We start from the raw sequence: 11,495 nt of genomic DNA, 5'->3' as shown, positions 1-11,495 counted from the left end.
AACCATGTGTTCTATGTAGAAGTGGTTCTTTATAGAACCATGAACACTCTTTGAATAAGATTGATGGAGAATGTGCTATACATGGTTCTATATAGAACTTTTTTGGAAGAACCATGTGTTCTGCGTAGAACCATTTCTATGTTTAAATACATAGAGTAATTACATTGCCTTTATTAAAGAACCCTTGAAGAACCATTTTTTAAGAGTGAACATAAAGAGTGTGACTCTACTGACATTGTGGCTCTAATCCCAGATCTTCACTCTTATCCCAGAACTGTGCTGTATGTCCAGTGCAGTCTTTAGGAAACTGGACTATGACTGCGCAGCCTGATGCCTGAGACGCTGTTTTACGATAGTTTGGCCAAAAGTATATTTTTAATATCACTCAAAGCCATTTTTATAAACCAACATCATCAACATTCCATATAAACATTCAGAAGACACGTATAGGTTCACTGGTGGTTTTGGATAGTAAATAAAATGGCCATGTTTGTGTTGTAGTCATGGCGACCCCTGGTTCCTATCAGTTAAGAACTTGTTAATAAAGTTCTCTACAATGGAGCCTTTCATAGCAAACTGCTCTGAATAAATTTGTTTACATCTTTGTTTGCAGCTAGAATTATTCTGATATTTTGAAACATGAAATTCCCCTTAAAAGGCTTAACTCAAGGATATTTGTCCAGTAAATGTCCAATTACTAATGGACTGCACTGTCTGCTGGTTTATGATGAGATTCCTCCTACTGATTTAAGTAACAAACATGAGGTCTTGATTTTAGGATCACTCAGCACTTTGAAACTGTATAATTTATCCCAATAATTCTTCTGTAGGCACAAAGAATGTCTTAATGACAAATTATGATCAGATTCCCCTCATTTAAAGCTGCACTATGTCATTTTTGGGGATTTGGAGACCTCTCTGGTGGAAATATGTAATTGCATGCAAGGTGTGGAAGAATATTTTGTAACATGGGTTGTGCTTTGGACTCCTGCCTTGAGCAGGAACTTCCACCACATTTAATTTATTTAATTTTCTAGGCATAATGGCCATTAAGTGCAAGAAAAGCTATTAAAAAGAAAAATACACAGACGGCTCAATATCAGATTGAACAGCTCAGGGAAAGAGCATGAATGCAATTACATATTTCCACCACAGAGGTCTCCAAATCCCCAAAGCTTACATAATGCAGCTTTAAGTGAGGGGAAACTGATCATAATGTGCCACAGAGAAAAACTGACACAGTCGACTAGACAAGAGCTAAACTGTTAGCTTTTATGTTCTAGGTAGCATTGCATGTCAAATAGGTAGCCATTTGAGAAGCACACTGGGTTTCACAAAGCACAGCGTGCAGTGTGTCAAAGTGTCACAAGAAAAAAACAACAAAAAACAGAAATCCTTGTATTGATCTGTTTATAAAAAGCCCAAAATTCCTCCATAGCAATTAACACTGGTCACCAAAATCTTCAATAGCTAGCAATTCACTCCAGACATACTAATATACCATTGCTGTCGTAACAAAAACTCCTTAAGGAAAAAACATCCTTAACTTTCAACGTACAGTACTGTGTAAATGTCAGGGACCACTCCCATTTAATTTCCAGACAAAACAGCCATAAAGTACCACCAAAACTGATACCCCATCAGATAAACAGCACTTAAAGCTTTCATCTTTGAGAGAGAAGAGAAAATCAAGCTGCTTCAGATCTGAAAACATCCACAGGTGTTTCTGTCCATCCTTCCACTGTGAGAAGACGACTCAGCGCTATGGGTCTGAAAGGATGTGTAGCTGTCAAGAAGAACCTCACTGAGAAAAGGAGACACATCAAACAAAGAAGCTGAACCACCCCAGAGTCCAGACCTCAACATCACTGAATGTGTTTGATTACTGCAGAAAATTATCAACCAACCTCTAAGAGTGAACTTTGGAGGTGTGTCTGCAGATTCTTTGAGAAACTGAAAGTGAGTCTCCTGAAAAGAATGGAAGCTGGAATGAAGGTAAAGACATACTAAACACTCAAACATCTGCTATTATTTTTAGTTGTTGAGGCTTTGTTAGTTGCTTAGTTGCACCAAAAGCCGCACTATGCCAGTTTTGGGGATTTGGAGACCTCCCTGGTGGAAACATGTAACTGCATGCAATGTGCAGAGGAATATTTTGTGCTCCAAGCGGATGAATCTGATGATGAGGCGTGTGTATTTTTGTGTTAAATATGTTTTCTTGTACTTAATGGCCATTCTGCCTGGAAATTAAATAAATGAAGGGTGGTTTCTAAAAACTTTGCACAGCACTTTAAGTCAAAGTAATGAAAGTAATTATCAACCAGTACATTCCAAATTAAGTAAAAAAACAGGTTTTGATAGAACAGCAATTATATTTCTCCTGCAACATACAGTCTTACAGTACAGTACTGATTGTAGCTGGTGCTATTGGTCACAAACCCTAAATATCACTATGCTGGCTTTCTTTGCACAAGCAGGCCTGGTAAACATCAGTATTCATGTGTTGCTTTTTCCATTTCAGCACAGTATAAGAGCCAATTCACATAATTAAAAAATCATACATCTGATTTTCAGTACATACCGATCACAGGTTTGGCCGGGCCTGCTATACATGCAATGTAAACATAAATGAACTAATATATTTTTCAGTTTATGGTCCTCGAAGTGTGACCTCCCCTTAGAAGTAAACTATAAAAAAAAAGACAACCAAAAAATGTGTCACATGAGAAGAAATAATTAAGGGGTGGACCTTTTTGAACAGGCATTCTGGCTATTGGCAAAACAGCGCCCTCTCTGTCCAGCATGAGGGGGAAGGCATAAAAAAACATTGTTAAACACGTAAGACTAACATAAAAAGACGATCAATGAACGACTACATATAAGACACAATCAGTTAATGAGCTATTTTGTAAATTATTAATAAAGAAGATGAATCAGAGACGGAAGTCATATTGGCTAATCCCCTCTACTGTGGGGTTACCAGGCACAATTACAATTACAGACATTGGGAAGGGACTACAGGTCTGCTGCCTGACAAAATTTGAGGTTTTGGGCTGACTTTTCATGCACAAGATTGGGCTCGGGTTTGTTCTCTGATTAGCCATTTTTTTATGTAGTAAATTTGTTTTCTGCTTAGTTTCACTTTGACTGCTTTAAAAACTTGTGGGTTTAGTGAGGCATGATGACTGGCTGACCCTCAACGCCGGGCCTGGTTATGCCCCACCCATTTGGAGCCACCCCCCTTCCACTTGAAGGTGTTCCAGCATGCAGTAAATACCCTTCTCCAAAATCCAAGGGTTACATTTGACAAATTACAATGCTTAGAGTTCCAATAGATTTCTCAACATTCATACAAAAGACTGAAAAAGGCCAAAAGCATCCAGACGGGATCCCAAAAGTGACTTCCAGGAGGTTCTGAGGGAACTTCAACAAACAGATGGATCCACAAGTGGGAGTGTGAGATCTGAGAGAGCAGCTCCCAGTAACCCCTGACCCCAACTTCCTCTGAAAGGAAACAAATAAATCCTGTTGTGCGGTTGATTTTGTCCATCTGCTCCTCAGATCATCCCACAGATGTTCTTCTAATGAGGACATCCGCGTCAAATGTATCAAAACAATGAGTGGCAATGAGTTCACAGCAGTGAAACACTTTTTCCATACTGGAAGTCTGATGATTGGCGAGAAGGTCTCAATGCTGAGGGGTTCCCTGAGGTTAGTGGCTCTGGTCCTTAGGAAAAAGGACCTGATTGGCTACTTTGATGCATCTGTCTGTACTGAAGTGAGATGAGCATTCTGACTGGTAGCCCCAGGAGTCATTTATCCACTTCGCAGGACTTTGAGATGTCCACTCAGTGTCTATTCTAACAGAGAGAAAGGTCTGGTCTGGCTGGACACCTCTCTCCCTGACCTGAAGCGTCTTCCTTAACCGGAGCCCCCTCACGTTCTCATCTTGAGGATGATGGTGGCCAGGATGAGGAAGAACGTGTTCCAGCCGAGGGTCACGGCGAATCCCCGCCACACCATCATGCGGGAAAGGCCCCACCCTGAAGAAGAACAGCACAATAGTTAATAGTGTGGTTCTATTAAAGCAACAGTTCTAGGAAATGAGGCTAATGTAGTTCAGAAGTAATAGAAGCTTATAGCCACCAACAAGTATGCGCACAGTCACTGAACCATGACTGTTAGGCCCAATCCCATTTCACCCCTCGGCTCTACCACTTAGCCCTACCCCTCCGTATTGTGCGTTCACATCTAGGGGTAGGATGTCCCGATTTTTGTTGAGGGGTAGGACTAAGTGTTAGGGCTGCACGGCCCTCCAAACGGAGGTTTTCCAGACACATTTTAAACAGAGTGTTATGAGAAAAAAAGAAAAACAGGCAAGGAAACCCACAAATGTGAACATTTTTTCCGTTAAAAATTATAATAACCATTGTATTAATGTCGTTTCAGTGTATCATGGTCCTCTTCTTCATAACAAACATAAAAATAGCTAGTATTATGCTGATGTCTCGGTTGCTAGCTGGCTAAATTTCCTGCTCCATCTTAAATGGTGCAGCAATTACCTTCTGGGAGACAGATATTACTGGGTGGGGGGGGGCACTCTCATTTTTTAGTACCCAGAAACCATTAAGCTTTCTCTGAAGGTCATGAGGGTTCCTCTCCAAATCACACTTCAGAATAGCTGCTACTGTACTTTTGTTCATGTTTACAGATAACAGCATGTCATATTGTCATAAGGCATTTATTGCCGTCTTTAGTCAGTACAGTGTGTTTTCTATACAGAAGCCTGCTTTGCCTGCATGTCCAGAAGGTCACAAAGAATGAAAAGGGGTTGAAGGGTATCTTTAACGCTTTAACACAGATCCAAAAGTGTCTATTTCTGCTGTTTTATGTACTTTTATCTGTTAATCATGTGAATGTGTGAATGCTGTTGCTGCGTTTACTTGACTCACATAAAGAATGTGATCTGACAAAGCTGATTTTATTCTGTTTGTGTCCTAAACCACCACTTCAGCTACTCATGCTCATGCATCCAACAACAAAGAAAGCCTTGTGCTTCTTTTATACAGTGCAAGAAAACACAGTAGCTCACAGAACGCTCTGGTTCTACAAGCTGAAATTGATAAAAAGATTCTGCCAGTGGGCAGCTGCCCATAACTCCTCTGGCGGCAGATTTAAACGAGTGGCTTTCTGTTCATGTGGTTAATCTGAGATGCAGATCTACTGACAGACTCAGTGAATAATTGAGAGAGAGAGACACAAAGAAAGAAAGAAAGAAAGAAAGAAAGAGAGAGATAAAGACAGATGACAGATAGGGAGAAAGACAGACAGCAGAAAGGGAGAGAGACAGAGGGAGAGAGAGAGAGAGAGAGGAGGATGTGTGGTTGCTGCTGGGAGTGTTGGATGACTTTGTTGTCCGCTGCAACATGAGACCATCATGGAAAACGCGCGCGTGTGTGTATGTGTGGCAGTGTACGATTACCACTAAACATGATGCAGGAGAGCGCGTCATATCTGTGAGTGTGTGTGTGTGTGTATGTGTGAGTGGTGTGTGTGTGTGTGTGTATGTGTGTGTGTATATGTGTGTGAGTGGGTGTATGTGTGAAAGAAAAATAATACTATAATCTACTATAACATAATAAAGTCTACAATATACAGGTGTGTCAAACTGGCCTGAGTCATCCTCTTGATACAGATAGACACACAGACAGACAGACAGACAGATAGATATATAGACAGACAGACATTGTGTGTGTGTATGTGGGTGTAATTCACCTCTGTACATAATGCAGCGTAGAGCCTCGGAGGCGTACGTCTGAGGCAGAGCCAGACTCAGATACCTCAGAGGATACGGAATACACTCCACCGGCCAGATAACACCTACAGAGAGAGAGAGACAGAGAGAGAGAGAGAGACAGAGAGAGAGACGGACAGACAGATAGATAGATAGATAGATAGATAGATAGATAGATTGACAGGTAGGTGGGAAGATAGATAGATAGATAGATAGATAGATTGATTGACAGGTAGGTGGGAAGATAGATAGATCGACAGGCAGGTATGAAGATAGATAGATAGATAGATAGATAGGTTGAGTGGGTGATCAAGTAGCAAAAACACACAGAAACGTAAAATGTGTGTAATGTTGTAATGTGTGTATGTTTGTAAGTAGATAATTGAGGTCAGAACCTCTGAGACAATTTCCTCTTCTGTCTCTCAGTAATTACCATGCATTTAGTGCATCTCTCTCTCTCCCTCTCTCTCTCTCTGCCTCTCTCTCTCTCTCTCTCTCTCTCATATCTATCATTGTATATACTCCCTCCGTTCTTCCTCTCAGTCTCATCACTGTCAGTCCATCTGCTTACCCCAGTGGACCAGCCCAGCTCATACTGCACTGATGTCTCTCCTTATCATTCAGCGAGAGAAGCTTTACAACAGATGAGTGCCAGGATACGTTACCATGTGCTACGAATACGCGTCCAGTCTGACACGTAATGTAATAAAACATAAGATTGAGATTTGGGGTCATACCGCTGATGATGAGATTGGGGTAGAAGATGCCCAGAGCCGCCTGATTGGCCGACTGTTCATCATCGATGGCCGAAGAGATGACCAATCCGAAGGAGATTCCAGTCACACCCTGCAGGACGATCAGAGTGACCACTAAAGCCAGAGAGCCCTCATTTGGAATCTGAGGGAGAGAGAGCAAGAGAGAGAGAGAGAGAGAGAGAGAGAGAGAGAGAGAGAGAGATGAAGATAGAGGGGGAGTCAGAGCAAGGAGGAAAGATAAAGAGAAAGGAAAAAGAGAGGAAGATACACAGAAAGAGAAAGATGAAAAGAGAGAGAGAAAAAGAGAGAGAGCTGCATTAAGTCATTTGCCTCATAGTGTTACATGTTTTTTGACTGAGGTATTTCCTGACTGTAAAATAAAGTCATTGGTTTTATGCGATCACTGAATATACAAGCAGGTGCGAAAAGTGTGTGTGTGTGTGTGTGTGTGTGTGTGTGAGAGAGTGTGTGTGTGTGTGTGTGTGTGTCTGTGTGTATATATGTATGCGTGTTTCTACTGAGTCAAGTCATTTACAATGTTTTGAGTTCTTCTTCAATTCTCTTTCAATCACCAGATTCATCCACCTGTGGAGTCCGAAGCACAACCCACGTTACAAACTGTTCTTTGTGCAATTACACATTTCCACCAGAGAGGTCTCCAAACCCCCAAAACCTACACAGTGCAGCTTTTCTGTGCATATTCAGTACAAAACATGGTGAATAAATGTTCATTTATACTTTTTGATTTTATGTTTAAGTTTATTAGTTTATTTTAGGTTACTTTGATTTCATAGGTCATTTTTTCACCTGTAAATTTACAGTAAATTACTGGCTACTAAGTTACATGACTTTTATAGTTGCCATTAAAGATACAGGAGATTACTGTAGTTTAATTCTACAGCAGAGTAACAGCTACAACACAGCAATGTTGTGGTGCAGGTGGAGTCACTCTATACAGCTGTTATTTTATTCTTATTTACTGTTAATACATTACAGCAAATTACTGTGAAAGTAATGTGACTAATAGCCAGTAAATTACTGTAATTTTACAGTGTTATTTTTATACGCACTAATAAATTAGTTTTCAAATGTGTCCTCATGTCGAGCACCTACACAAACACACCAATGACAAATGCAGGCTTCTGTTGTAATTTTCTGGTCAGTACTGAAGGGAGATGGTCTCACTGACCGCTCATTGACTGTCTCACAGATACACTCACAGAGTGAGAGAGACGTGAACTTGAGACACACTGTGTAAAGTATTCATAAGAGATGCACCACACAGCTCACGGGCGTAAATGAGCTGAACCCTGAGCAGCTCTGAAGCACCAACAGAGGCCTGGGCCCTGGGCCTGTCACGATCATGACATTTTAGCTGACAATTAAGTGCCTTATAAATAACTGCGATTAATGATTTCATCTTTTCTTTTTTTTTTCATTTTATGAAACTATTACTGTACAAGGCTCAGCCAGCTGAACTGGCTGATTAGCTGTCTCACTTCCTACCTTTCTTTGCTCTGCAGCTAATGCTTCACACTTAAAAAGATGGTTCTTCAAGAGCTCTTTGGTAAAGGCAATGGTTCTATTTAGAACCATGAGACCTATTCAGAACCATTTCATGCTTAAATGGTTCTTTGCATAGTGAAATGGTTCTTCAGACTGATGGGGAATGTGCTGTAGATGGTTCTCTAGAGAACCTTTTTGAAAAGGGTTCTATATAGTACCAAAATGGGTTCTTCTATTGTGATAATGCCAAGACTGTGACACTAGAAGAACCCTTTTTGGTGCTATATAGAACCCTTTCCAAAAAGGTTCTAGATAGAACCATGTAAGACACATTGTAAACTGTTAAAGGATATACTGTGCAAAAGGCACTCTAACACTCACTTTGAAAACGAGGAGGATAAAGAGCAACAGGAGAATGATCTGGACACTGATGACCAGCAACTGAGAGAAAAGATGAGCCAGCATGGTCTCCAGAGAACTCACACCTACAGAGAAGATGGAGAGAATAATAATTATAATAATAATAATAATAATAATAAGAAGAAGAAGACGAAAAAGAAGGAAAATAAATAATATGAAGAACAGCAATAATAATAAGAAATAATAATAATAAGAAGCAGAAGAAATAGAATTAGTAATAAGGAGAATAACAAAAATAAAAAACTAATAACAATAATAAGAAGAAGCAGAAAAAGACTAAGGAAGACCTTCAGTGAGCTTGTGATCTGACCTCTAATCTAACATAGAGCCCAAACGCCCTCTACTGGTTGATGGAGGAAACTGATCCAACATGCAGTGCAGTCTCAGTTCAGTTTAAGTGACTGGCCAAAAATCCAATTTGCACAATTCTTCCTTTCCTTCAAATGTGGTCGTTCAACCAAGAAATGTTTGACGTCTGAACTTTAATTCTTTACCTTTGCACTGGATAATGCAGCTATATAATGGAAACTAAAATAAAGCTTGAATTTTGTCTGGCTTTACATCACGTGCTAGCTACATTAGCCTCATAGCTTCAGTGCAAAACTAATAAAGCAAACTTGAGATGCCATACACGACTTGGTTGACCAGATTTGGGGTAAGGAGGGAATTTTTAGCTATAAAGCTTAGCTGTGGGTGTGTCATGTGACCTGTTAAACCTCTCACCTGCCACCCAGCACCTGTCCATCAGACCCCTCCTTCCGCTCCAACACGAAGGACAGAGCGGTCAGTCCCACCGCCAGGTAAAAGGTGATGCTGTGAGACAGAAGGGAGGGGGAATGGAGACAGGGAGAGAGAGAGAGAGAGAGAGAGAGAGAGAGAGAGATAGGGATCAGTCATTTTAACTTTCGGGCAGCATTTTACAATAACTGGCACTGGCTTGTACAGTGTGAATGTGGGAGACTGTACCTCAGGACTGCCCCTGGGGTCACAAACGTAGTGAAATCTGTGTTCTGACTGCCGTATATGGGCTCCTCAAACTACACAAGAACAGATAATGGATACAAATAGACAGACAGAGAGTAGAAAAAGAAAGACATTCATGATGAAAAGTGCCATACATAACATCTATAACATGTAATATCATGGAATATAACAAGAACTTTTAAATTGACCCAGTAAGGGCACATTACAGATGGGTGGCCATAGGAAACAACTAGAGAAGACATGGGCCAAGACTGTCCAAAGTGGTGGGGGCTCCTTTAAACAATGCTGCCTAAACACTTACACCCTCAAAACATATAGTAATGTCATAAATTACAAGAAAAGACTCTTGACGCCACTCAACTGTCATTGCAATGTAGATGTAATAACACAATTGTACGCAGCAGGCTAGAGTGTGTCTCATATGTAAGGAAACCTTTAGAGTATTTAGTTTTAAGGAAAATGTATTAAAGCTACACACTTAAAAATGTCGATTCTTCAAGTGTTCTTTAGAAAAAATATATAGAACCCTGAACATACAAAGAACCCTGTGAAATCTTCAGAGTGATGTAGAGTGTGTTTTACATGGTTCTGTACTGAACCTTTTTGAAAAGGGTTCTATATAGCACCGAAAAGGGTTCTTCTATTGTTATAGGCTTGACATCGTAACAATTGAAGAACTCTTTTTGGTGCTATATAGAACCCTTTTCAAAAAGGTTCTATATAGAACCATCTACAGCACATTCTCCATCAATCTGAAGAACACTTTCATGATGCATAATCACGCAAAGGGTTCTTTAAGTGTTAATGTTTCTATTGAGAACCCTGGGAGAACCAAATTTTTTTTTAAGTGTAGCTTAAAAATGAGACCTGCAAGTTACGGTAGGTTAGTTTTCCCTTGGTTGTTAGCCTAACACAGAGAGACTGCTGGGAAATGTAGTTTTTGAATGGTACCAACCATATCAGATTTTTGGAGGTACTGCTTAATAAGGACGGCCCTGTTAACATCTAAATATCATATTTCGGCCATTTGTTGGTCATTGGAATGTTATTCATGGAACACAATTTGTTGATGCCTATTATCTGCCAGGCAAGATTAGTATAGAAAGGAAACAGATATTTAGGTTCCCTAGGGCTTCAAAGACAAAGTATCTCCAAAATGGCAGCTTTAAAAGAGAAGCCAAAAACATTCTTAACTTTTAATGCAGGCTAATGGAAAGAGATGATCTTTTTTGGCCAGCGCGCAGCTATACTAGCAATGTGTGAACACATAAGAATTTGTCTTTTTGGCCTTCGGCCCTCTACAAATATTACACTTTGTGCCCTTGAGACAAACAGTTTGGGCACCCCTGATGTAAACCATGCAATGTCTGTAAAAGTGTTGCTGTTGTTTTTTTAATGTTATGCCATCCATCTAACACTAGAGGGCAGTGCAGCACAGTGTTACAGAGAAGTGAAACAAGCTTACCTTAACAGGGACAGACACCAGGTAGGCCAGACTGCCCATCTTGCTCTCAACAAACGCCTGAAACACATACACACATTCTGAATAAGCTCTCAGTGCATAATCACAATGGAGTAATACTACATAATAATGCGATACTTCAACATAGTTGGTAGTGAGTTACAGAAATACACCATATCACTGGTGTCGGATCAAAACATCATATCCCTATTTTTGTCATTTTTCAGTTTTTTACAATTTGGAAGTACTTGTCGCCACTTGTTGTTTACATTGTGTGCAAATTTAATAATGAACGGACCAAAAGAAACGGCCCAAAACGACTTGGAGAAAAGTCTGGTTCCATTGACTTACATTAAAAGTAAAGTATGTTTTTTCTTTCTCCTTTAAAGTTACCATTTGGAGATACGAGGATTTGCTCTGACAGCAGCGATATACTCTCTTTCAGCACCAATTATATACATATATATGAAACAGAAAATATGACTGCAGCTCAACTCAAAGTAACAGTAATTCATTAATTCTGAAGATCTTAATTTTTTTTTCTCCCCAATGTAGTTGTGTTCACTTCCACTCG

The 11,495-nt window shown here is 40.0% G+C and overlaps 1 protein-coding gene across 1 annotated transcript in view; it reads right to left on the bottom strand.

Annotated features, from left to right (window-relative positions):
* Window positions 1–1,936: 1,936 nt before the first annotated feature.
* abch1 (ATP-binding cassette, sub-family H, member 1) overlaps window positions 1,937–11,495 on the bottom strand; it is a 41,712-nt gene continuing 32,153 nt past the window's right edge. Inside the window, 8 exon segments of the mRNA XM_036593301.1 lie at window positions 1,937–4,043; window positions 5,776–5,880; window positions 6,532–6,691; window positions 8,437–8,540; window positions 9,199–9,226; window positions 9,228–9,288; window positions 9,442–9,512; window positions 10,925–10,981. Of these exon segments, the coding sequence (XP_036449194.1) occupies window positions 3,937–4,043; window positions 5,776–5,880; window positions 6,532–6,691; window positions 8,437–8,540; window positions 9,199–9,226; window positions 9,228–9,288; window positions 9,442–9,512; window positions 10,925–10,981 (693 nt within the window). The 3' untranslated portion in view covers window positions 1,937–3,936.

This window comes from Colossoma macropomum, unplaced genomic scaffold, assembly GCF_904425465.1.
Source record: "Colossoma macropomum unplaced genomic scaffold, Colossoma_macropomum, whole genome shotgun sequence".
Classification (NCBI taxonomy): domain Eukaryota; kingdom Metazoa; phylum Chordata; class Actinopteri; order Characiformes; family Serrasalmidae; genus Colossoma; species Colossoma macropomum.
The sequence above is the reverse complement of the archived record's forward strand: the minus strand, read 5'-3'. Positions and strand labels throughout refer to the sequence as shown.